Source organism: Hemibagrus wyckioides, linkage group LG15, assembly GCF_019097595.1.
Source record: "Hemibagrus wyckioides isolate EC202008001 linkage group LG15, SWU_Hwy_1.0, whole genome shotgun sequence".
NCBI lineage: Eukaryota > Metazoa > Chordata > Actinopteri > Siluriformes > Bagridae > Hemibagrus > Hemibagrus wyckioides.
In genome coordinates this window covers 10,455,914-10,483,899 of record NC_080724.1, presented here as the reverse complement: position 1 = coordinate 10,483,899, position 27,986 = coordinate 10,455,914, and the positions used below count along the sequence as shown (strand labels likewise).

Here is a 27,986-nt window from a genome sequence, read left to right as displayed (position 1 = left end):
TGTTGGTTAAAATAGCGGACGGAGGAAATTTACCGGAGTGAATGAAAGAAAATTCGGTCTTGTTTAATTGTTTAGTTTTTTTAAGGCCTGAGTGTTTTTTTTGAACATGTTGCTGTAGATGAGTAAATGATGAAGCTAATCCTTTAGCATCAGAGCTCCTTCCCTCAGACCGGCACCTGTGCGTGTCGCGCGCCGCTCGCGGATTTCCCGCCTCTTCTCCCCGCCGCCCACGCGCCTCGTTATCATTCCTCCAGACTCCACCGCTCGCGCCTCCTCCCCTCTCTCTCTCTCTCTCTCTCTCTCTCTCTCTCTCTCTCTCTCTCTCCTGTACGGATACCGGCCGGAAGATTGGCCGTTGGCCATTACACGTAATTCATTTAGTCCAGGTGGGACCGGCGTCGTCTAAGCGCGGTTCCGGTTTAAACCTGTTGTTTTGGCGCGTGCCTCTGCGGTGAGTCTCCTCAGCTTTTGTTCCGTTTTCCGCTGAACCGGACGGTGTGTGTATGTGTGTGTGTATGTGTGTGTGTGTGTGTGTGTATGTGTGTGTATGTGTGTGTGTATGTGTGTGTAATCCACTTGTGCTGGTGCAGAACCCCTTTGGCACTGTGTTTTTTCCACTTGCATGAGAATTATAATTATAAAATCTAGATGAATATGTTATTTATCTAATTTAATAATCACTTTAAAGGAAAACGCCACTCTGAGACACCTGAAATCATTTTTATAAAGAAACATTTCTGATGTACTTAGCAATTCTGGTGTAATAAAACAGAAAGAGAAAGAAACAGCTTATTTTCTCAGACACCGTTTTCCAGCCGTCTGCCTTAGAGGTAGAGACTAACCCTAGAGACTTTGGTGCAAATGTTGGACTCAAAGTCCCAGAATGCAATGCGACACAGTTGTGTGGAGTTACAGAAGAGGGTCAGTCCGACTAGTTAAAGATCTACGAGATGATGAGCATGATGTGTACCGATGAGGACGTGAAAGAGCTGGACAGACTGAAGGACTAAAGCGCTGCTGCATCACTCCCTTTAGGTAGAGATGAAGAGATGAGGACATTCTGCATTCGACTGACCTCAGAAGTGGACACATCATTTCAGATCTTCATGCATTTAAGCTACAAAGTGGGTCAGAATAACACGAATGCCAAGCCGTGACAGGAAGAATACAGAAATGTCCCCTTACAGTATAACAGAGCGGTATAATGTTAAAGGCTACACTGTATAATTGTTATTTGTTTATTTATTTGCTTGTTTGTTTGTTTTAGTTATAAGAATAATTTGGTTATTTAAACTAAAACGTTTGTTTCATTTGATTTCATAATAAGTGTGAAATCTTTAATTGGAAAGTTCAGGAGTTAAAAGCTTTAACATTTCCAATAAATAAACAATGATGCACTGGATTTAGGAAATAATGCCGATATAATACCGTTATCATTATAATATCATTTAAAAGAAAAATTTAGAAGCCGCTGATTTGACAACTTATTTTTTTTAACAGATATTATAATTTTTATTATTATTAAATAATGTTACTGTTTTAAAATTTGTCCAGAAATTATCCCCTTCTTTAGCTATTTAGTAAAACCTTTTATTTATTTATTTATTTATTGCCTTTTTACCAGTTTGTTAGAATATCTTTATGTCATGATAAACATTGAATATTGTAGAAATGTGTCATTCGTCATATCACCACCCCTGTGGTATGTGTTTATCCAAAAAAAAAAAAAAAAAGCCAAATCTCGAATCTTTAAGAGTGCTAAAAAGTGATTCCCTTTTAGAAAGAGAAACTAAAAACCTTGAACTCTATAAAGAACCTGTTTTTGAGAGTGTGTACAATGATTTAATGTAAATCCATTATTTTGCATTACAACAGCAGATCATTTGTCTTGATCTTGTTTAATGCGAGTGTTTCAGCAGTTAACAAGTTTTTTTTGGGGGGGTGGGAATCAATTCAGCTCTAATTTATGTTTAAGGTTTTTATCTAACTCACTCTCTTGATTAGAATTTTGTTTTTAACATTTTCATTTATTATTGCGGTTCGTTCATTTATCACGCGTGTTCGTTTATTTCTCCCTCTCTCCGTGTGCTGGGGTTGTTTTTTTTTTTTCCTTTTCCTTCACCCCATCTTTTATCCCTTTCTCTGGTCTTGCCTTCATCATTTTCAAATTATTTTGTTTGTTTCATTACACAGACACACGCACACACACACACAGCTGTCGTGGCCAGGCCGCAGATTCACCACACGGCACACACGGCCGTTTCTCCCCCGCCCTGAGGGAAAAGGGTCATGGGGAAATGAAGCAGCGGACCGGTGATCATTCCCATATGTCTCCCCAGCAGCACCAAGGGGACTTTGGCAGATCGTTCCCGGCTTTTCCCCTCTTTTTAATCTCGCTCACTCACACTGCCCTCCAATTTAGTCATATGAGAGTTATTTAGGGTGTGCACACACACACACTTCAGCACATGCCCACACACACACACACACACCCACACATCTAGTCAGCTTTACTGGGTTGTCAGTGTTCTTTTGTCTGTGCAGTGTATTTAGCATAACGTGACCTTTATGCGGACTTGCTCGCCTCGGATTTTTCACTTGCGCACGGACAACAGCTTCACTGCCCGGTTTCCTTCACCCCGTTTAAATCCTTCATTCACTATTCGTCTTCATTGGTTCCCTATTTGTCATCATTAGTTGCTCTCTATTCCTACTGGGGTTCTCATCCCTGCAGTCCAACAAGTTGTTAAACATGAATAAATAAAATTATAGATATATATTATTCAGACTATATAGATTTTAAATGATTAAAATTGCTGTTTACATTTTTTGAGGGTTGAGTATAAGAGGGCTGGGTGATATGACAGTATAATATCTAAATATCATCCAGCCAGACCAAATTATTATTAGCTGGTCGACAGCTAAAAAAAAGGGGTTTGGTTGCGTGTGCATGCGTGTGTCTGTGTGTGTGTGATGTCCATGGTGCCCAAGAGTCTCTTGGGATAGGCTTCACGTTCCCTGTGTTAAAAAAAATGAATGAATGGATGAATAGATGGATGATAAACGGCTAGATTAGCTAGTTACATGTGTTAAACAGCCTAAGGAAAGCAAACCCTTTTGTGATCCTCTTTCCAGTGTAGCATGTCATGTTTACCTTTTACTTTTTTTCTTTTTAATAATTGCTTTTGTTCAACAAAAAGAGCATATTCTTTCTCAATTAACCTTTTAAAAATGCAAATATTCGTTTTACATATTTCTTTTAAAATGTCTACTTTTTAGTGTTTGTGTAATCTCAGTAAACAAAGTCATTTCTTTATTTTTGCCGCATCTGTTTCGCCTGCAGTTTCTTACATTCAACGCATTTTATTCTGTTACACACGTCATGTGTCATGAAGCGTCCTCACGTATCAGAGTGTTGCTTTTGTCATTTCCACAAACCCTCCTGTTCCTAATTCTGAACAGATCGTCGTTATCCGTGTGTGATCCCACCGTCACGATCTCACCTGCATGAAACAAATAACACTTTCAATTCACAGCATTAGTATGTGTAGTGTGGAATTTCTTTACTGCTTATTAAACCTAATTTTCCATTATTCTATTTGCAAGTATAATGATATGATTTGTTTTGAATCAATTCAGCTCCAACTTTACTCTTAAATTCACATTTTTCTGTTTAAGGCAGAAATGAACCAGGGAGTGTTCGTGTGAACCTGGTTAGTGATGTCACGAAATTAGCAACAGCTTAAACCCATCATGTCCGACATGTAAATTATTTAAGGATGTTGTGCAAACCGCAAACTTTTAGCTACAAAAGGCGCTTTCTCAGCTCATGTTCTGCATTACAGCTAACGAGAGAAAAAACTCTGCTTGTTGTGGTGTATTCAGGCAGGTTTGGTTACTGAGGAGTAATTGCTGGAAATAAATAATTGAAATCTCATTCGTGTCCACTTTTTCCTTTATGTCCTGGCTCGTTTATAATCTGACTGAAGGAGTAGTCAGCTTCTTAGGACGTTTTAGTAGATATCATACATCCTGTTTAACGGTTAAATACAAAACATGAATTTATCGATAAAATCATTTCACATACTAACATTCTAAATCTTTTCTCTTTTACAGTCACTCTGCCCAAGCCGCTGTCTGCACCTTCCTCGTCCACTTCGTCCTCCTTTTCACCATCACCATCCAAGCAGACGCGGCGCTCCATGCAGTCTTCATACCGCTTGCCCACACCTCTGCCCCCGCTGCCCGTGAGGAAGGGTGTGAGGGGCCGGCGACCCAAAAGTGAGACCATCGCCCTGCTCAAGGCTCTGGCTGCATCATCAGGCTCTCAGAGTCCAGGGGCTCAGATGAGTAGCACAGCGCCCGATTCAGCCCCACAACTCATCCCCCGCCCCCACAAGAAGAGAGGACCCAAACCAGGCAGCAAGGTATGTAACCAAGGTTGTAGTTTTAATGCTGTTCTGTTAAAGGAAAATAATCAGCATTGCACTTCAACAAACTATTAACAGTTTTCCTTTATGTTTTAGAATCTGTTTATTAATATGATCATCCCCAAGCTCTGGTCTCTGTATCACACAATATGGAAAAAATCAATGTATATTATGGTGGTGTTGTTTGTCACCCACGTTTCTCCCTTAAACTGATTGCCCAAAGTGGATATACTGAGTCTTTATATATGGTGTGTGTGTGTGTGTGTGTGTATATGTGTGTGTGTGTGTCAGAGGAAACCCAAACTCCTGCATAGCTCCTTGTCAGCCCCAGCAGGTTCAGACTCCAGACTGCCGTCTTCTCAGGTGTCCAGGGACGGCCTGTCTCCACTGAGCTCTCCATCCTCTGTGATGTCCACAGGTAAAGCCTTGAATACACAGCCGGCTCAGTGAAACCAACTATCTCTCTCTCTCTCTCTCTCTCTCTCTCTCTCTCACACACACACACACAGTCATCTTTTTTTGTGCTTAGGTTTTTTAATGATTTGATGATAAAGAAAAGGAAGCAGTGGTGTGCTGCATGTAAAATAAAGTGAGGAATAAAACTCTTGGGGATGTGCTGTAATGGAAAACAATAATCTAAGATCTAATTAAAGCAGTGTGATGCATTACCACCCTGAAGTTGATTATTTTCTAATAACGGCGCATCCCGCCATCTTTTAATACTCTTATTCCTCACAAGAAAATTTTTTAAAAATTTATTAAAGTATTATTCTCGAGCACACTTGTGTCTGTTCCTGTTCGTTTCTCAGTGTGCGTGTACGTGAATAAGCACGGGAACTGCGGCCCTCACCTGGACCGCAAGCAGGTGCAGCGGCTGCCGGATCACTTCGGACCCGAGGCGGTGAACTTGGTGCTGCAGCAGACGGTGCAGGCGTGTTTGGACTGTGCCTATCAGCCCAAAGTGCTGCTGGGATGCCTGCAGAATCAGCCAGACGGTGGAGAGGTGGTACGAGGTATGCAAAAGATATTTAACCACTAAAACCTTGATATAACTAACTATAGAATTAACCTTTTTGTGCATCTACACTGGTTGGTTTAGTAAATCTGACCCATCATGCTTGAATTAAATGATTTCTGTCACATAGAGATTGTTTTTATTATTGCTCTCATGGCTCCTTCAGTGCGGACAGACGGAGGGACACGGATGGTGAAGCTGCCGTCGGCGTCCAGCGCGGCATTCGTTCTGCGTTTCCTGGAGAAAGTGTGTCGACACCTGCAGTGTGATAACCTGTTCAGCAGCCAGCCGTTCAGCCCCTACAGCAGCTACGACAGGAGCAAGTCAGGTGTGTATGCTGTGTGTAGCTTACTGACTGCCTCACCACACACACACACACACAATTATGTGCCACTCTAACTGGGATATGTTTGTGCAGTGAAAGAGGAGATGTCAGAAGCTCCAGCACTAAACAGAGGAGTAAAGCGAATCTCTCGAGATTCTCCGCCCTACTCCGCCCCTCTCTCCCCTAAGATCCTCCACACGGATGCACACCCTTCTGAAGGTACTTTATAAAGTGTGTGTGTGTGTGTGTGTGTGAGATTATGTTGCTGTAAGTTTGCATATTTCAGAGTCAATTCTGTGCTTAAGGTACTATGCCCACTACATAGTTGCAACAAAATCCTTAATTTGTGTGTTTGTGTAGCTGAGACTCTGCCACCAGAAGAAAACGGTTTATTAAAAGAACAACGCTTCATGGACTCCGCCTCCAACTCCATGACACCCCGCCCACAGACGCTACGCAGCACCTCCGAATACCAGTCCCAACCCAGCAGTCCATTTTACCATGGTAACGGCCCTCCCTTGCGCCGCCACGCCTCCAACCCCCCGACTCGTACCCACAGAAGGGTAGAAGGTGCGTGTTGTAGCTTAACATAGTGGCTGAGCACATGCAGACCAGAATCAACACTATAGCTATGGAATTTCAAAAATAACTCTAAGATTGACAGACACAGAGACCACAGCCGCCTTACATCATATTCCTCAGGTGAAGTCAAATAAGTGTGTGTGTGTGTGTCAGAGAGAAATAAAAAACTCACCGTTTTAAACAAAATCCTTCCCTGTATATAGGTTATTTTTTAAATAATGTATATTTTCCGCAAAATAAATATGCAGTAGCTTCAGATCCACAAGCCACATGACAGACACAGAGAAACACACACACACATGAAAAGGTTCATGCAAGGCAGGAGTGAGTGCATTAGAATAATCTCATTAGCTATGCTGCAGATCAAACGTCCTCTCAGCTCGTGTCCCCTAGAGGAGCCGGGTTTCAACCAGAACTTCCACTGTGTGTGTGTGTGTGTGTGTGTAAGCTGTGTGTTCCTTTACAGGCTGCAGGTGGTGTTTTTAACCGTGTGTTGCTTGAACTTTAAAGATAAACGCCTAATTGATTAGATATGGTGGTGACATTAAACAAATTTCTTATAGAGCTATATTCAGATATTCTCTCTCTCTCTCTCTCTCTCTAGCTGCCAGCTCCACTACGGGTCCAGATGCAGCAGCAGCAGAGTGCGAGACTCCCAGAATTCCCAGCGGCAGAAGCCCTTCTTCCTGGTCCATAGAGGAAGTGATGCAGTTCGTGCGAGACGCAGACCCAACGGCGTTGGCGCCGCATGCTGAGCTGTTCAGGAAGCATGTAAGTCCTGACCAGTCTCTTTTTTCCTCTCTCTCTGTCTGTCTCTCTCTGTCTCGTCTCTCTCTCTCTCGGGATCTTTAACATTACACACATTTCAGGAGGACTCAAGTAGTATTTAAACAATGACGTTTGTTCTGACAGCCCTGCAGCTTAGAGCTAATGTCATCTGCGAGAGACACAAAGACAAACAGAGAGCGACAGATAGAAGAAAGACATGCCTGCTAAGTAAGGACATGCGTCATCAGTGTTTAGACTTCACCTGGCAGCGTCCCCCTGAAACAGAGCTGGTCTCTGGAAAACATCACGTCTGCATCCTACACACACACACACACATGCACTGTCTCACTTTTTCTCACACACCCTGACCCTGAGGCTGCATCAGGTCACGTTTCACTTTGGGTTATGTACTAAATGATAATGCTATAGATACAAAAATTATATATCTTACAACATCATGACATCAGTTGAACCTGTGTGTGTGTGTACACCAGACAGAAAACCCAGTGTCCAGTCTCAGCAATATTTCAGCACTCTATTACATATTTTCAGCAGCTGCACTGAATCTCTGAGCTTGTACATCATTGTTTATTTTATTTTGTAATCATGTTTCTGCTGCTCATTTTCATGGACTGTTTTGGAGTTTTGCAGTGTCACTACAGCACTGAACATAAATTCAGTGTTGAACATATTAGAAATATTTATACGTATAATATCATATACGTGTAAGCATATATTCTAAAAATATACATGTAATAAGACTGTTAAAGTATCTGCTAAATCTTTATCTTGTTTTCTTATAGTTAACAACAGTGGTGTTAGTGATATAACAAAAATATTATATCATGATACTTGTTCAAAACACAATATTGAGTTTTGCTCACAAACTGGCAATAGAAAAGTATTGAAATCTGTCTCTCTGCCTCTGTGTGTGTGTGTTTGTGTGTGTTTGTGTGTGTGTGTGCGTGTGTGTAGGAGATTGACGGTAAAGCCCTGATGCTTCTGCGGAGTGACATGGTGATGAAGTACATGGGCCTGAAGCTCGGCCCCGCCCTCAAACTCTGCTACCACATTGAAAGACTCAAACAGGGCAAGCAGTGAGGATTAAACACACAAATACCCAAACACATGTACATCCAAACACAAACAGGAACAGGATTAAACACAGGCTTCTTGGTACAGTACAATACTGGTTGGGTTTACAGTACTAGTATTGGATTAAGCTCAGCAGTATGGATTAGGTTTAAAAGACTGGATGAAGCACAGCGTCGGACGAGAGCTAAACAAGACGGAGAGTCACTGACACGTGCCACTTTTCATCCAACCCGAGCACCAAACAAAGCCACAAACAGACGAGAAGAAACGACGGACAGCAGGCTCACGTCGGGAGTGAACCCTGGGATGGACACAGCAAGAGATCTGGGCAGCAATAAAACACACACTACCTGCCACTGAGTGAGAGAGATAGAGAGAGAGCTCTGAGTGATGCAGAAACTGACTCCATAGATCTACACATATTGTTATTTTATCATGTACAGATCTACTGGCGGTCCTCGTCTAACCCACAGAACCACAGAACAGTGTGAGTCTCTGCTACGACTGTATCATGCACAAGAAGCATAGCTAAAAACTCATATATCATATATGTGCATCTTCCTCTCTTTTTTTTTGTCCTGTTCCTGTCAATGTTCCACGATCTCACGTTTGTCCGTTTTCTTTTCTTCCTCATCCGGTTCAAATCCGTAAGAAAGCAGTCATTCTTTTAAAAAAATCCCCTCTTAAAAAAGACGTGGATATTTGCTTTGATTACTGCATCAGTCGGTGCATGGAGAATCACGCTTCTCCTCCCTACCTCCTGTCTGTGACACAGAGACAGTCCACTCCTGCAGATTCACTGCTGTGAAAACCAAACAGCACTGCAGATCCTTTCATCTCTCTTCTTTTTTTTTTTTTTTGGACACAGTCACCATGCTGTGTGCTTGTATTTATACTTTTCAGTGTCTAGCATGGGGAATCTGCTCATAAATCACCCCCCCCCCATCTCTAACCTCTTCCTCAGCTTAAACCTCAAATCCCAGTATTCGTCGTATAATACAGATGTATTTTGAAGTAGAAAAAAAAATCAGTTGTAGATGATTTGCTTGTTAAAATAAATTGTATTTTATTAATAATTGTAAGTCACATTTCCGCCTGGGAAGGTGGATATAAATACGAATATGATGTTTCTGATGTGATTTTAATCTCCCTTGCAGTTCATTCATGTCAGTCTGATGCATGAGGTTGACGTTTTGCTATCATTGATATCGAAGAAAGACGGAAGAGAAATGGCAGAAGCTGTAATTCCACTCTCCAGGTCTATGAAGCGACTATTTTAGCTTAAAGATCTCAGCATTATAAGGAGAAATGTGACAGGTTTGCTCACGTTCATCTCTCTTATTACAGATTTGACTGAAAATACTCCTTACTACAGAGTAGAGTATTCAGGAGTATTCCTTTTTTCTCTAGACATATATATATATATATATATATATATATATATATATATATATATATATATATATATATATATATATATATATATATATATATATATATATATATATATATGGTGTGTGTATATATATCCTAGCAGACTAGCCCACTAGCCCATCATTATACAGGACTGTTTTACTCTTCTTGAGACCAAAAAATTGAGCGTAATCTTTCAGGAAAACGTGTGAACATGATGAGTGACATCACTGTTTTTTTGTTGTTTTGGGTTTTTAAAAAAAAAAAAAAAAAAACATTGATCTAGAAACCAAACCAAACAAACCAGCAGATCAATTCTCACAGGCTTTCAGGATATTTTTGTGAAAGCAGCCTGATGTATTCAAAAAGATATATTTAAAAAATATATATATATATATATATATATATATGTGTGTGTATACACATTATATATATATATATATATATATATATATATATATATACATATATATATATAAACACACACACACACTTTAACACATAAATGTATGTGTGGCGGTCTGGGAAACCCCATGCCACTGTGGATGATTTTTTGCTAAATACTTACTTATAACATCTCAAAACATACATATTCGTGGCAGAAACAAAACAATATTTTTATTTACGGTTGCACATGGTATCTCCACTGTGTGCCACTCAGAAACCTTGCTTAGGTATGTGTCATTTTCCTGAGGTGCCAATATTTATGGTTCAGCTGTATAATTTACTGTTATTTTTACTTTGCTACAGGAGACACCTGAAAACAAGGTTTTTCTAGCTTTTTTTTTTTTTTAACTAGGACAAAAAATATATATATATTCAATTCCCCAAAGGAAAAGTCAGTTTAGGGGAATAAATAGTTTTTGACTGCTTGATAGAATTTTTACTTTGCTCTTATTTTATAATATATCATTTTTTGTGACCCAATAAAACACTCCGATTGTTTATGTTTATGCTGCTAGCACAGTCGCTTCGTCCACTCACATCCATTATGCTAATTTTTATGGTGATTTTCTTTGTTTTCTTTCTCTGGTTAAATTTCCTTGTCAAGAAAAGAAACATGTTGCTAGATAGATAAATATAGCGTAGCCTAATCTATAAGCCTCATTAATATAGTTTGTAATTTCACACTGTCTGTAACAGGTCCACAATTTTCAATTTTTGTTGTAATCAGATTTTAACTTGTTAAGATGTTACTTCTGCTTATGAGGAATAAGGGTTTTCCCAGGCTGCCTCACCACAAGAACCTCGAGGTTGCCGTTGTTTTCCAGTTAAAATACTCCTCGCCATTTGTTATGTTGAAATCTTCCTCCTTTCTAAACATTTGCATGAATATTTTTCTGTGTGTATATTCTTATTACACTGACAGGATCCTCTGCCTTTTATTTGGAATCGGTCTGTATTTTATTTATTTATTTTTTTTCACATCCTGTCATAATCAAATCCTCCATCTACAAAGACCATGTTTTAAAGGGACGTGTTTTTATATATCGTCGTGGAAAAAGCAATCCATTTGTCACTCATCTGGCTTACGTGACAAAACAAAAAAACAAACCACAGTGTGCCACAGGGTCATCAGTGTATTATGGGTTTCACCATAAAATGCAGCAGCAGGAATGTACATGTTTTTGTAGAAAAAGAAATATTTTAAACTGAACATATTGTATATGGAAGTAGAAAATGTGAAGCTTTCGGGACAGGCCGGAGCTGTCGTCATCCATCTCGTACTGCCTTCCGATACTTTCTACTGCGCTTCGAAATCTGATTTGTCTGTTGCTTTTCCTTTTGAGATTTCTCAGGTTTGTAGTAGAATTTGTTCGAAGTCTGCTTTTGTAATGTAGCATTTCAGTCCGTTTTCACCTTTTAGCCTCTTGTTTTTTTTCTTTCTTTCTTTCTTTCTTTGTCATTCTTTTGTAAATTTATTGTGCCATAGTTAACTAATAATCACTATGCTATTTTCAAAACAAAAAACAAAACAAAAAAACAAGCAAAAAAACAGCCGATGTGTAGGAGATGCAACAGAAGCTCAAAACACTTGTTAAGATGTGAATAGACATTTTTAATGTAACATTTTTAAAAGTAATGCACCCTTCACATACACATTTTTTCCACATTTTAAATGATACAAATAAGAATAAATAAATAATTTAAAAACATGGCCATCTTCTTTTTTTTTTTTTATATGGTTTTTCATTTTGTCCTTAACACGTTGCTCCGTTATTTACAAAACATTAAAAAAAATCCCACAGAATACTTTATCAACTCCTACAAAGTGTCATGTACAGTCTTTTAGAGTAGGAAGGACAAGTTTGTGAATCGGTTCACATCTTCGAGTCGGGTTTTCCCTCACACACACACACACACACACACACACACACAAAGGATTCAGTATTTGTGCAAGGGTTGCGTTTTTCCCCTGTGAAATTGACAATGTAGGTGCACACTGTTAACACATTACAGATCTACAGCTACTTGAGTTTTGACAGAACGTTGGTTGAATAAAATAAAAAATAGAAATGAGTATTTTATATGATACAATATATAAAAATCACTGTCTGATCATACAAGGAATCAAATACTTTAATAATTGTTTAATGCCTCTCGTGGCAATTTCAGCTATTTTTGTGGTAGGATTGATATTTAAATAAAATCATATTTGCAGATCATAAATATTCAGATCAGGATTATCATAAACGTTAAATCTTTGATTCTTTTTCGCGGATTTCTTCCCCGTACAAGCAGGTGGTGGATGAGCGATTCGGCTCTGAGCCACTCTATGAGTAAAAGCGTTCTGAACAAGATGAAGGTCAAGCGATCCTCCCCTCGCTGTACAGGAATAAAAAACAACCAGGCATAATTACCCCGTGCTGCGTTCAAGAACCTGCTGTATAACTTTATAGAACAAGAGCCTGTTCATTTACGATATTGAATTACAGATTGTGAGCTGAATTTTGAGAAAATGGCTTTGCTGAGCTTGGCAGTCAGCTTTTTGATGTCACTTCTAGTTAGTAGCTTTTCGGCTCCTTGGGCGTTTCTGTGGCTTCGTCTAAATTGGTGTTGTGTGTGAATCTGAGCAGCACAGAACAAATCTGAAGATCTGCTAATCCTTTTAAGCTAGTTGAATAGCCGAGACGCTTTATCGATCCTGATTAGTGAGTTTAAAGTGTAGGGGCGGGGTGGGGCGGGTCAGGGGGATGATGTTTCCTTCATCTCCTTTGTGACTGCTTCATTCTGATATCCTTAATTTTTTCAGAATTGTATGAACATCAATAATGTCTCAAACATGCTTACGTTAAGGCGGAGATTCCCCGTTTCTGCTCCTTTAGACAGTTTGGGAGGTAAATGTTGTGTTAGAGCAGAAAACACTAAAATGTGCACTGGGACAAACACACGAGGTGAATGTAGCCGCACCGGGGAAATAAACAGTCAATTTCAGAGCAGCAAAGCCCTCATCATCATCATCATCATCATCACACACGTTCCTATAAAACTACAGATAACCGTAGAACAGGTACGGTTTTACTGCACTTACTGTATTTGCATATGTGATGTAAATATAAATACATCATTTCAACAGAAACAGATACAAACACAGTCTTTTTTTGTTTGTTTTAAAGATTGCCAGAAAGTACACATTTGTTACCATGACCATGTGGCACTGTGTGATGAATCGACCTGTTCGGACCAGTTCAGAAACAGAGCTCAGGTTGTTATCCTGTTAGAGTCAGAATTTACACACCATGCTGACAGTCCTGACATTTCTATCTGTGGGAGGTTTATTCTATGGTGGTGTGATTTAAAAAAAAAAAAAAAAATTCAGAATACGGATATTCTGAACACTAAACGTGTTCGTTTAGTCATTTCGGTACACGCCTAATTTAATGCTCTAAAATTGGGTAGACTAGAAAAAGGTAACTAGTAACAGGATCAAAATAACCAATAATAGGAAAATAAAGTGCAAACTGATGTTGATAAAAGAAAGAAAGGGGACAAAAAGTCTCCTAAACTCTGGGAGAGTAGCATAATTTTGTTACACACACACACAGAGACAATGCCGGATGCAGAAAGCTTGTGCAGGGAGTGGGGGGTAGCACAATATGAAACACAAACAACTTGATTTATCGGTTGTCATTTTCATAGGGGTTTAGTATAACAAAACTAAAAGCCAGTGGTGCAGTAATAAGCACCCCACCCAATTTTAGAAGCAGACATGTTGCAATAACAAACACGAGTAGATAATACCAGTTAAGCCTGAAATGATGAACGCAGTTCTGCAGTTCAGGGGGCTCATAAAATCTCTAGAAAAGAAAAAAAAAATCAAAGCCCACGCAAAGATCATTAATAATCCCTTTAAATTGCATTTACTGTGTTATAAGCAAGCCCCCGGTGATTATTTTGTTCTAATTGAGATTGGTGGGCAGTGTGTATTTCTCCTTTCCTGCTCACCCCCTTCCACCCCACCAGAAAGCAACAAGGAAAACTGTGCTTTGTTGCCACTGACAACCGTTTCTGCCGATCATCAAAGTTAATGAAACAGAGACCTTTTGCTTTGGCAACTCGTTATTAGCCCGCTGTGCTAACCACTAGCCCTACCCCCCGTTGAAAGCGGATGTTCCGCTTAGATGATTCACTGATTAATACAGCGATTACCGGTTAACGGGGCAAAGCACAGAGGTCACACACTACCCCGAGTGAATAGAAAAATCTGTTCACACAAAGTTCATTTTGGAAACGAAACCCACAGAGAGTCCTGCACAAGAATTTACAGCTGAACGACAGAGACGAAGCTGAATTCGTCACATTGTGTTTGTAGGACAGATACAGGACTGATTTCATTTTGGCAGCTGGCACGATCTCTGAACTAAGCTTATGCATATTAATGGACATTTAGATTAGAGAAGGCATGAATAATTCATGGGGATGTGTGACCGAAATCAAAATGCATAGCAGAGGAACAGTTTTGGGGGAAATTAAATGTAGAAATGCGAGTGATTTGTTCAGTAGTGTTGCAGTCTGTCATTTTCAGCTCCTTGTATATTCGATTTCTTGTGGCCTCAGCCACTTCAACAATCTCTCTGATCGCTTTATAATGAACGGATCAAATGCCGACCGGGCCAACCAGAGGCAGCCGGCATTGCCCTAAATATTTCTGGTCAGTTTAGAGAGTGTCTAAGTTTTGTTCCTGCCAGAAATGCCTTTAGCATCAACAAACCCTAATTCCTTCCTTGCTCTCCCTCTCTCCCACTTTCTCTATCTCTATGTCCTTCTTCCTTCCTTTAAGCTTTTGTATGGACAGTATTTCATTAGTTATGTCTCCATCCTACAGGCCATCCCACTAGTTCAGACCATCAACATCAACCAGAGTCTTTGCTATTTCCTGGGCAGAAAGGCAGCCAGACGCTGCTTCTTTAAGGGTAGAATGTGGATCTCCTGTGAGCTGACCTTCTTCAGTTTAATCGCTCGGTTTTTGGGAATTTTTTTAAGTGTGTCACTTGGGTCTCCCCGCTGCTCTCCCTGGGATCTAGGCAGGGCAGCATAACCCCCTTGACTGGCATCACACTTGATAGAGAAATTCTTTGTGGAGACGCCTGACAGACCTTTGAGTTTACCACAAAAGATTGCAGGCATGGCATCCTTCACAGACACAATGACCTTGGCTGTCTGTGAAGTACTAACGATTTCAATGTTGCCACTACTTCCAAGGGCAGCATCATGTACTGAACTGGTGACTGAACTGCTGCTGCCACTGTCCACCACCCACTTGTGTTGCCGACTAAACTCCAATGACGCTAAACCACTGAGGAGTTTGGAGTCCAATTTGGGAGTGCAGTCTACTGGTCGCAAGACCCCCAGTGCCAAAGCTCCATTACAGACCTCCTCTCCAGAGATGCAGGCTTTCTCTCTTTCAGGTGGTGGTAGTCCGTAGACACTACAGGACTGGATACATGTCTTCCTATCACTGGATACAGATAGATCAAGTACACTGTCTTGCTGAAAAGTCTGGATCTCCTGTGAACTGCCACTCTGAGGTGGTTGAGATTGAGGGGCCTTGACGGACAAGTCTAGCACCTCCCCATCTGTCACCACAGTGGAGGAACTAGACTGAAGAGTTGGTTGTTGGACTGCCATGTCCTTGGTAGGCATCATCAGAGAAGGGCAGAAATCATGAGTGGAAGTCTGAGTGCTCTTGCTTGAAGTGCATGCAGGTTTAGAGGGTATGCTGTCAACCTTTGTGTCCTTACAAGTTGAGACTGGGACTGGAATAGGAATTGGAATTGGAAGTGGAACTGGCAGGGGAATGACAACTGGATAAGGGACAAGCAAAGTGGCTGGAGGCACTAATGGGGCAAGTGGAGAGCTATATGGGTGTGTAAGTGGTGGAGGGGGGAGAAAAGCAGACGAGAAAGGGTCTGCCTGTGGGGAAGTCGCTGGATGACAAGAAGGAGAGGTATTACCTTGGCCAGGAAAAAGATCCTGCAAGATGGCAGCAAAATTTGGGTTCTGGAGTAGGGTAAGCAGACTTGCATCCAGGACCTGACCAATACCTTTCTGGTCCAGAGAAGGGGGAGGCCCAAGAGCAACTGAAGGGTTCTGGCACAACATGTTGTTCTGTAACGAGAGTGCTGGGCAAGTGGCAGCCTGCTGGAGGAGCTGTGGGTTCAAGTGCTGCAGCACCTGCTGCTCTAAAACCAGGGGTAGGGACAGGGGACCTTGGCTGGTCATCAGGTATGGCGTAGTACCAGCCTGCCCAACTTGAGCAGCTGCTGTGCCTGCTAAGATGGGTAGCACAACTGGACTCTCACCCAAGCAGATGGGTTGAAGAACTGTGGTTGCCACTTTAAGAGCAACCCCTCCAGAAGATTCTGTACTGGGGGCAACAACAGGAGCTGCCTGAATCGTCAACAGTGGAGAGACAGACCTCTTTGAGATGGCAGGAGAGCTGACATTCCATGTCTCATTGGGGATTACTGGACTGGTCTCGTTCTCGAGCTTGCCGATGCTGTCGACTCCACCCACTGTGCTGTTGCAGACTTCCTGAGGATTTGCCATGTCTACAGGGACCGAGTCCTTGTACGGGTGCTCCATCACCTCTTATTTATTTCAGCCTCCTTCGGGTATTGTGGGCATAAAAGTTCATACCAATTTTTTCATATTTCAGAGAGGATTCTGGGGACCAACCCTGCAAATTCAAAAAGGAGAAAAAGAGTGTTAGATACCGACATTAAAAGAAAATCTAGCGAACAAAACCTTCTATTTGTTTCATTAGTTTGTCACATAACATATGCAAGAACTTAACACCAGTTTATGGCTGCAAAAAAAAAAGTAATTGAAATGTTTTGATGTTATTGAGAGTCAGAATGTTCTTGCCTCAAAACCATGAAATTAAAAAATTATCAAATGCAACCATATAAATCCAAGGTTTCAATAAATAATTAAATGCAAACAGCACTTAAAATAAAATAAATAAGGTAACAGTAAATAATACAATGACAAATTTTTTAACTAGCCAAAAAATAATGCTGAGCCTGCGTCTAATTAGGCAGCAGCCAAACTCTAATTTGCACTCTAAACCTTGAACATCTGTGTCTTTGCTGCAAAGAGCTGTGAAAATTGTGATATTGCCACAGCAGAGAGGAAACATGAACACAGACACTGTACAACATGAGAGGCAGATGCACCAAGGGAGAGTCTAAACAGATCAGGAATGCATCAATGAACGGCATGGCTTCAGTTGCCTGGGAGGAAGGGAAGAGGGAGGAATTTGATGAAATTAACTCAGAGAGCCTCGGTTTATTTGTTTATGAGCCAGACAGTGTGGAGTTTATTACACAAAATGCTGGCAGCCCTCTAAAGTAAACCTCCTTTTGGCAAGCATAGAGAGAGAAAGGGTAGAGATGCAGATAGAGAGAAAGAGGAAGAGACGTGGAGGATGAGGGAGAGAGAAAGGATGTGATATAAAAAAAAAGAAGCAAAGAATGATGGAGAATCATTGGTTGAAAGGTCAAGCTTGGGGCAGTAGTTGCTTAACAGCAACTACTCATTAACAGCAACAGTCTCATTACAGTGCTGTGACTTTTTTTATGATGCAGATGGAAAGACTGTAAGGACCAGTCAATGGAGAGGATAAAAAAATATACATGGAAATAGAAATAATATAGCTTGAAAAAGGATGTGGTCTGCTGGCTTCTCGGTTTCTCGGGAAGTTAATTGTTTAATTTCCAAAACATTACATTACAAATTACTACGAGCCGTGTGCAAATTCCACGGAGAACACAAAAACACAAAGCTAAAAAACCCGGCGCTCATGCAAACAATCTACAGCTATAAAAGTCTCCCCACTTGCGCTATTTCCGCCCTCGTGTATGCACTTTTTATTATGCGCGCCGTCTCTCCTCGGGAGCCTGTCTTTAATTTACCACCGGTCTCTGTCCGTACACTGGCTGTGCCAAAATGGCAGCGTGACGTCATCGATAGCTGAGCCTGCACTGGGATGCTTGTTTAAGGCTTTGCAAAACAAACACGTGCTTCGAGTGCTATACCCGGCTCGTGAATCTCATTTTAAGATGTAAAATCTGGGAGACATTCTGCCAAATGGCTAAGACATAAATCCTGAACAAAGAAGAAAAGTCAATAAATTATAATCCATAGTTGGAAAGGCAAAAGAAGATGGAATGCCAGCTTTCTCAATGATTTATCCCAGGAGATAATGCTCTAGTTGGGATCGTCGCATTAACGATTTCGTTAAATTGGTTGAAATGAGTTAAAATGAGTTTGCGCAGTAGTCTGCTATAAACAGTTGTTCCGTCAGCAGCCTTTTTAAAAAAAAAAAGAAAAAAGAAAAAAAAGAATTAGAATAAGAGCATTAATATAAACCTGTTACTTCTGTCCAATCAGAACTGACTATATTCAACAGCACAGTGGAACAAAAATTCATAACCATCAATTATCATAATCATTTTGATGTATTTTCTCCTCCCTTCCAGCCATCTGTTTCTTTCATCATGGCATCCTTCCAGAATCTTCAGTATTAGGCAGATCGTGTTCATGCACACACAATAAATTGTGACATTTTCTGCATTTCCTTCCAAAAGCGATTCTGTCAGATGATGTTAAATGAATGTCTGGTCCCATTTTAGAACGAGAAAATGGACCAGATGTAACAATTTGGTAACAATTTTCTGGTCCATCCGCAGGATTGTTGTCATGCCAACGGCAGGCCGATGAATCCATTTTTGAAGCTGCATGCTGGGACGGCCATTTTGTGCCCCCAACTGCTCCGGTGATGGAGGAGACAGCGGGATGAGGGATGGAGCTCAATAGTCTATCTACTCCCACAATTCAGCCTGCTACTACTGCTAACACTGCACACAGCCATAAAGCACATCAGCTTTCCTTCTACAGCAAAACAAAATTTTGCAGTTAAAGAATTGTAAAGAATTTTTTGTATGGTTATAGAATATTTCTATTTTTACTGTATAACAGTGTATATATATATATATATATATTCATTCATCTACCAAATTTATCCATTTTATCTTCATTGATTTATATTGTCTTGAGCAATTGGCACAAGAATTTCCTTCAGCTTAATAAAGCTTATTTTATCTTTGCTTTTGATAAACAATGTTCAAATAAGCAAACGTTTACTGAAGAAAAGTGCAAAAGGTACATGTGGAAATAATTTACTGTTTATAGCTATTTTTGAAATAAGAATAAGGTCTGTCTATTTACCTCCCAGAAAACAGAGAGAGAGAGAATTGTGCTTTACAGCAATTTCACATTGTGTGTGTGTGTGTGTGTGTATATATACACACTTGAGAATATTAATGGAACACGAACTCTAATTAAACACTAATCTTTACCTCAGTAATAAAAAAATGATTTTGTTCTTTTACTTACTGTTTGTTTGGTAAATGCTTAAGTTATTGTATTAAATTTCAATCACAAAAACACAAAACAAAGCCATTTTCCACATGGAGATCTGCTAAATATAAAAACTGCCTGATATTCCTATTCTTATGATTTGGTCCCAGCCAACCAACAACCCATAAAACCTCACATTAACTAATAGTAGTAGCTAGTTTTAATAACCAACACCCAGCCCTTGTGTGTACACAGATCGAGTGTGTCAGCATGACATTATCTCCACCAAGTTAATAATTACAAAGCAGAGACAATAAAACTGGTCTGAGATAAGCAGTCTCCAGAGCTCCTGAACACCTTGGTGATCAACCGCTGCCCTTTCTGGCCTCTGTTAGCTAGTGTGTGCCGTGCTCTGCTGCTCCTGCTACCCTCTGCACCACCATGGTGTCGGAAAGCCACTGATTCCACTGACTGCTCAAAAGGCAGGACTCTGACTAACAGGAAGTGTCCAATCTGAACCTAATAAATCTGTGATTTGCCTTCAGCACCTGCTGATCAGTCAGAAACGAGACTTTTGAAGCGCCTTGTTATATAAAGAGAGTTTGGTCTAGTGGGGTAAAAATCCATTGATAGGAAGTGCATCGTTAAATATAATAACCGTACGAATCTTGTGACTCGTGTAATGTACCGTACAATCTTACGGAGGGAATTAATCCAGCCCCATGAGTGAAGCAAAAACAAGTTAATTTATTATGATTAAGTATTTGTATACACACTGAGATTTGTTTCACGTCTGGAGACACGAAACAGATGCTACCATGAACACAAGGCTAGACAGAGGCCAGGCGTCTCTAAGTGCATGAGGAACGTCTGAGCATACAGCTTTAACAGCAACAGATTTACACAGCTCACCACCAATGTTTGGAAGTGTGAGGTGATTTCATTGGAAATAAACCTTCGATTTGCCTCCAGAGACACAATTTCCCTCTGAGACCCCACAGCAGCAGGAGTACAGGTTTGGTGCTGTACACGCTAGCATCTTATCTGGCCAGTGAATGGCCTATTTGTCTTGAGCTCAAGGCCAGAGCTTTGAATCTGGCTCAACTAAAGCCCAAGGCTGCTATAGAGAGAGAGAGGGAGGGTAGGGGGTATTCAGAGTGAGACTGGTACACACACACACACACACAGATGCATATGCGTTAGAGAGGAGCATCTGGCTTGAAAGCAGAGATGGATGTGTGCTGTAGCAGAAGGTCAGGGATGGGTGCTGATATACGTCAGTCTGCTGATAGCTTGGCAAGGTTGCAGTCAAAACACAAGTTAGTTTATGAAGGCTGAATGAATGCAAACACACAGGTCAATGTGTAGTGATAGCCTCAAGCGCACACACACACACACAAAGAGTTAAAGATCGCAGTGACGGCACAGTTTGAGTAAAGAAACAGAGGTGGCAGTGTTTCAGGGACTCCATTTAAAATGCATCGTCATGAAAGCAGCCCTCTGCCTCCCTGAGCTGAATGCTAATAAGCGACAGCCTGTGATCTCGCTGACCTCAAAACGACTGGACGTGACCTCTGTACTGTTGCTATCTCCAGCCCACACACTTCGGGTCCTAGTGCTGGTCTGCAGTCAGACTGTCTTACTCTAATCCTTACATCAGAAAACACACACTTACACACGGTTCTTGTCTCTGATCGGTGCCTCGAAGCATAATGATATCGCCTTTATAAATAATCTGATTAGAGAGGAGGTTGATTAATGTGCTACAATCACGGCTCTGACTGCAAATTTCAGCTGTAATTCAAATCACACGTTTCTGTTAATGTGCTCGGTTTAATACAGTAACAGCTAAATCATGGCCTTGTGTGATGGATACTTTACATCAACTAAGCCAAAGTTATGTAGACAAAGAACAGTTAATTTTTGATAGGGTTTTAAGGTTACATGAAACTGTCACATGACAAGTTGTGCTTTTTTCTGCCTTATCAACTTCAAGACAGATTGTTTGTAGATGCTGCAACATATCGTAAGAAAAACAGAAGCTAACTTGCATCACAGACTCCATTTAAACACCATGCAACAATAAATGGATAAAAAGTCTGTTACGTTACTCATTAATAGCTTACAATGTGTAGAGAACGCTTCAGGATGTGCTGATATAATGAAATATATCAACCTCGGGGTGGAAATGCATCACCTCTTCCAGATGAATAAATGTAAATATATAAATAAACACATCCCCACTTTCTTGATGAGGCCCGCAGGAGCAGATGATATAAATAAGCTCCAGAGGGAGGGAGGCTTTAATTAAATATGACGTAATGTGATCTGGGATCTGCTGAGTGTGAGAGCAGACAGACTATCCCTACACATCCGTTATCATTACTGCTAAACGCTCCTCCAGCACCGAAACTCGACCCTGCTGTTATGACAACAGGGTCAAAGGGCAGCATGTGACTGGGATTGATATAATGGAATGGATACTGGAACCCGTTATTACCAATAATGAAATACATCGATAAAAGCCTGTGCACTCCTCTGAGACACGTAGATCAAGTAATGCGTATCCATAACCAGTAAACATGCCTGAATCAACAAAACAATCTAAAACATACCACTTGCTCAGATATGATCAAAATAATTAAAATGGAAACCCATGCAATAAGTAGAGACATAAATACAGTCAAGACTTGACCAAATGGCTGAGTTTAGTTATATCCATTTTAAATTCTTGAATCTGATTGGTCAATTCATTTACTACAGCATCAGCTCTTAAAGCAGTTCCAGCTAATAATTCGGAAAAATATTTACAAAATTATTCAAAATAATATAGTGACTCTTTTCTTTAAGAACACTTCTTTTTAACATGTATGGAAGGAGTGTCCAGTTTCACCGCTTCAGTCTTCTGTGCTGTCTCAATAACGTCATGGGAGAGAAAAAGAGAAATAAGGACTGTGGATAGCTGCTGTAGAACACAGGCTATATCAAGAACTAACGTGACCTGTGGGCATTCTGCAACATCAGATATAATTATAAATGTTCAGAAAATAGGACATGGTGTTTGTTAAACAATTAAAAGTTTAAATCTTTGGAAAACTGCTTTGGAACAAGAAGAAGAAAAGATTTCAGGGTGTGTTGTTACAGGGAAAAAAAATCCACTTTGCTTCATGTTGAGCACGAAGTGTTTTTTTAGAGGTTTGTTCAAGGTTCTGTTTAGTACCTATGATTTATAAAGATTAAAAAGCAGAACCGAGCAGCGATCAGAGGTACCACCGTGCAGTCTAAGCCCAGCACCCAGGTGGCTGAATGATGGATAACGCTGGCACGAGGTTTGGCGCCTTTGGAAGGTTAAAGTGCCAGCTGAGAAGGCTGGTCTGCATTCCAACCCCTCCTTTCTACTGTAATAGCTTCCACATTTCACTCCTCCTCTCTGAAAAAGGCTGTGCCAAGCAATGTCAAAACAACACAACAGAAGCCCCAATGCATGACTACAGAGAAGAGTTCATGGAGCTAAAACACCTCCGTCCGTGCCTAAGAGCCTGAACTTTAGACTGATTTGGTTGACGACGAATGCTTAAGCAATGTGGCATTTCATGCACCTAATTTTAGATCTTTAATCAAGCGTAGTGGGCAAGCCAGGGTCTTTATCTGATGCTTTCTCATCACGCTTCATTCTCTCCTCTGTATTTACACAGAGTAAATCACACCAATGAAAACGTCAGGACAGCGGAGGTCTTCGTGTTTCAGCGCCATCGTGAGCGATACTCCTTATCCTGTCACGTTTTTCCGTTAACTTAAAGTGGAACACATGAGACGAGAAGCCTGATTTGATGGGAGAAAATACAACATAAACGTGATTAAGGACCTCTTTGGGAATTAAAATGGACAAATGATAAATGGGTTGCCGTTATTGTGCCTACGCAAGCAGGTCCAAACACGACCATATCAGGCAGAACTTGCTTCATTAAACAGGGTTATATTACTGACAAGAAGTACCTGTCAGCCTGTTTTAGTTATGTATAATTTTTTTCGTTTTTAATCAGTGCACAGGATCCAAAAATAAAAACTACACAGAAAAAAGCAGGAGTACAACACAAACATGGACTAATGTGTTTTAAAATGTGCAAATGAGGCAATAAAGCAGCGATCAACCTCTGCTGAACCTTTCCAGCTCACATACACAGACACACACACACAGAGCCAGACGTCAACGATCACCATGGAGACCGTTTAACCCTTTCATGACCCCCCCCCACAGCCCAGTCACTGGTTGGAATACAGTAGCGTCATCCTGGCTCTTAAAGGGACATTAGTGCAGATTAAGAGTGAAAAAGTATTACAGTGAAATGCAATAAAAACAGCGATGAAAAAGAGTCCTGCCGAGGTTCTTTCTGTGCCTTAACAATGGTGGTACTGGGCTCACTGGAAGCAATGTTTCCTCACACACTTCCAAGGAAGGAATATAAGGCACTAGCAGCTGTAGGGTCCAAACTCGATCGTTACTTAATTGAGTAGTTCAGGAAATGATTCCTTATTGAAAGCCCACTTATCTATCACACACCACTGTAGGTGTCCTGAAGGAACAGAACCTTCTACTTTAATATTTAAAGACACAGTGACCATCTCTAAACTGTATCGCCTAAACAAAAATATGAGCCTGCAGATTCATACAGAATTTCTTAAAGCTGTGCCACTGTGAAAACTTCCTTCCAGAAATCTCCTTCATAATCATCTCCATAATCACAATTCATCAATTTTTCTTAAGTTAAGTAACAACACATACAATTATTATTAGCCCTGGATTATGTAGATCCTCCACTGTACAAGTTGTTACACTAGAAACGATCACGCATCAATACGGCGTATTGATATAAACCTGCAATCCAAGCTACAGTCACAGCTGCTGCTACAGAAAATCAATCGACACCAATCAGATTTGATGTGGAATCATCTGACGAAACACGACACTTTTGTTTTTGATAATATCTCAGCATTTTCTGAGAGATTCATTATGATTGCAGTATTATACAAACATTTTGAATAGGGTGCTATACTGAATAACCTCATTTAACCCTTTAGGCTTAAATATTGATCATTTTTTAAAAAGTAGGTGTTTTTTTCATTGAGAAGCAAAAGTCTGTAACAGAATGAAAAGATCACATCAGCTAAGCATCAATGTAGTTAAACTAACATTTAGCCAACACTGATGATAAATAAAACATGTTTAGTGAAAGGGCTAAATGTAAATCGGGAAACCATATTTGGTACAAACGCACTCAGAAAGAAAAGTACTACGCTGTATCTTTTCATGTTGTTGTCTTGGTTGGGTCAAGGGTACACGTTTTGTACACCTTTAGGGTGTAGCTTTTTGAGTAATGCTCCAGTTTTATACAATGTAAAATATATTCATGTTCTCTCGATGAACTCAAGTGACAAAGAAAAACATTTTGGTGGCCTTTCCTTCTGAGAGTACACTTGGTACTGACCCATACCTTTAATTATGCCAGTTGAGGAACCATGGAGGGAGCATGTCTTGCATCTTTAATATAAATTTCTCATCTGGAAACATGTAGCTGCAACTAGTTTTTAGAATAAAGCTTTAAAGGGATATATACACATTACATCCACCTTTCTAGAGAATAGACTTTCTTATGTGTACCATTACAGCGCCAAATAAAAGGAGTCTGATAGCAACCTACTAAACTGTACCTTTAATTGTCCCTGTGGTGGTACCACAAGATAAAGGGAGGATCTTTAAAAGAGTATCCTTCTGTGGCTAGAGGATACCTTTAAAAAATGTACATAATCGGGTGTGAACTGAAAACGTCTGGGTAAAAAGAAACATTGAAAGTGTACCCTCGGTGGTCCGCTGGCAGGCGAGACGGTGCAATTTAGCACCCTTTTTTATCCGAGTGCACATGTAATACCCCCATACTGAGTCAGTGACAGTGTAAAAGGCTCGTTTAATCTACATATGGCCTGGCGTCACGGTTTTAAGCCTGGAAGGCATTAGTGCTGGCTGTGAATCTGTGTCTCTTTAAGATCCACCCTACAGCCTCTTTAAAGCCCAGGCTCCAGCACGCACCTGTGTGGCCAGCAGCTTCTGTTTGCGCAACACAACGTCCGTTAAAACTGTTACAGAGTCGGCGGTAGATCCGTTCAGCATTAAGCATGGGATCCACTGGGTCACTGACTTCTTCACCATGCTAAACATCGCACTAGACAACGCAATGAGCGTGTAGGAAACCTGGCGGCCGCGTCCTAATACACATAATGCGACCGCACTATATCATATAGCCACGGTTGGTAACTATGGCAACCCATGGACGGTTATTTTGGCATACTTGAATATTCAGTAGGGTAGCAGGCTAAGTACTGGGACGCGGTCTGTTATACGAGTCGTCTCGGAAATGCGAGAAAACGGTGTTTACCTTCGAATAAACTCGACGAGAATGAAGAACGGGGGGATGTCAAGCCTCAGCTGGCGTTGGAACAAGCATTATTTCTGGATTTTTCCGTCACCGCTCGCTCCGTTTTCTCCCCGCAGACCCATGAAAGCGTCGACGTTTAGGGTGTCGTCATTCCCAAACCCAGCGCGACTGGATGTTTAATACACGAGTCGTGAGTCGTATTTTTTATTTCTCCCGACAGAAGGGATGACAGGCGCGCGCTCTCCTTTTTATCTCTTCCCCCCACGCTACGGAAATGAAGAAGGAGCACGGAGCCGTGTGACAGTCGAGCAGCCGAGCTCGCGATTACCCTCGCCTTGCCTTCCCCCCTCCTCTCCCCAGTGGGGCGCTCGCGCGCGCGCGCTCGTTAACTGTGACGCTGTGGATCCTGGTTCAGAGCTCTCTCTCTCTCTCTCTCTCCCTCTCTCTCTCTCTACACCATGATTTCGCTGTAGATTTCAGACACACACACACACACAAATTAAAGGTGCCATGCTTAAGCTTCTTATAATAATATTTAACAACAATAATAATAATAATAATAATAACAAGAAGAAGAAGAATGATGATGATGATGATTTCTCTCATCAAATTTGCAACCTCCACTTTTATCAGTGAGTGTGTGTTTGCCCTCTATAAAATAGAAGCATGGTACTCACAAATCCATACATCTCCACTGTTCATTCTACCTTCTTCTTCTTCTTCTTCTTCTTCTTTTTTAAATTGAACATCTATCTCAAACATGAGAGTTTTGTGTATTGGAAGGTTTCCTCTGATGTAAGACTGTCCATTGTTTGTTTTAATGAGGTGAATTACACTAACTATGTTCCCTTCAGCTCTGCCAGCTGTCTCACGAAAGAGGATGTTCACAAAACTATTTTGAAAACCAAGGTCTATATGTTATTAAAAGTTTGGGCCTTATGCCAGCATTGGTGAGGTGTCATCTATTAATAAAGCAAACACAAATGAATTTCATATGCAGACAATGTCAGCTATGCGGTTGTTTGTTCCCACATGACTGACATCCCTGAACAATTGCTTGTTTTTTTTCTTGCCCTCTAGCTTAGCCCCTCTGTAACATCTTTAAGCCAAATGAGTAAGTGTATTGTATTGAGTGATTTAGTCCCTGTTAGGTTAAAGAAGGGTTTCATGCTGAAACTGGGAGTTCCAGTTCGTTTCAGTGAGTCAGATGAGTTGGCTCAGTCCTCTACTAAGAGCTGGATCTTTCGGGAAGTGCCTGGCAGGGTCCTCAGGTTCTGGCACTGCTTTCCATAAGGCATTATCTTGCAGAGAAACAAAGTCCCCTTGAAGTTTTTCATTGGCTCTGTGTTGTTCCTTCTGCCTTCTGATTGATGAGGGTGATGTCATGAACAGTTTAGAAGCTGATGTGCTTTCATTCTAAGGTCTTGACAGTATGCAGTGACAGTTCTTTGATAGATTTGTAAGAGGACTGTTGCTTTTTCCACAGGTTCTCAGTGCAATCAGTCCATGCACACTCTTTCACTCGAATACACTAAGTCACTAATAGTTCATCTGTCCAAAACACTACATATTTTTTACCTTAGCTTTGTACTTTTTCCTGGCCAGTTTCATTTACATTACTTTATTACTATATAATTTTAATTATTGTACCTACGTCCTATATTTTTTTTAGTTGTATAGTGATTTTATTTGTTAGTGCTACTTTCCATTATGTAACTATTTTTAAAATTTGTTTTATTTTTATTTTTACTTCACACTGTATTAAATACACAAAATTCTAAGCTTTTCTGTATTTGAAGATGCATCACACACCTTTTACACTATTATTATTATTATTATTATTATTATTATTATTATTATTATTATTATTATTATTATTATTATTATACATTGTACATCATCATAAAACTAGCAGTGAACCCCATCCCCATGCTGTCTTGACCAGTGAGATTTAAACGTTACATCATTCTAAATATATATATTTTTTATTTCTACAAATCACCACTACATCTGATTAAAAGCATTTGACATACAGAACACTGATTCCTCTTTATTTGCGAAGA

At 40.5% G+C, this 27,986-nt stretch overlaps 2 protein-coding genes across 3 annotated transcripts in view; one reads left to right on the top strand and one right to left on the bottom strand.

Moving 5' to 3' along the window:
- The window catches only part of LOC131365696 (sex comb on midleg-like protein 2), a 39,195-nt gene extending 27,413 nt beyond the window's left edge, over window positions 1-11,782 (top strand). The window contains exons 8-15 of one of the 2 annotated variants that reach the window (XM_058409452.1): window positions 4,117-4,427; window positions 4,722-4,848; window positions 5,240-5,443; window positions 5,612-5,773; window positions 5,864-5,989; window positions 6,131-6,274; window positions 6,957-7,123; window positions 8,096-11,782. In XM_058409452.1, coding sequence (XP_058265435.1) covers window positions 4,117-4,427; window positions 4,722-4,848; window positions 5,240-5,443; window positions 5,612-5,773; window positions 5,864-5,989; window positions 6,131-6,274; window positions 6,957-7,123; window positions 8,096-8,221 — 1,367 coding nt within the window. In that variant the 3' untranslated portion in view covers window positions 8,222-11,782. Of the gene's footprint in view, window positions 1-4,116; window positions 4,428-4,721; window positions 4,849-5,239; window positions 5,444-5,611; window positions 5,774-5,863; window positions 5,990-6,130; window positions 6,341-6,956; window positions 7,124-8,095 lie in introns of both variants that reach the window. The other variant, XM_058409451.1, reaches the window with a different exon arrangement.
- A 1,009-nt stretch (window positions 11,783-12,791) lies between these two features.
- zmp:0000001174 (retinoic acid-induced protein 2) lies at window positions 12,792-26,283 on the bottom strand. The gene is made up of 2 exons (XM_058409453.1): window positions 25,924-26,283; window positions 12,792-16,808 (listed from the first exon to the last, which is right to left on the bottom strand). Exon 2 carries the CDS (start codon window positions 16,712-16,714, stop codon window positions 14,999-15,001), a length of 1,716 nt encoding a protein of 571 aa, XP_058265436.1. The 5' UTR covers window positions 16,715-16,808; window positions 25,924-26,283; the 3' UTR covers window positions 12,792-14,998.
- Window positions 26,284-27,986: the final 1,703 nt, after the last annotated feature.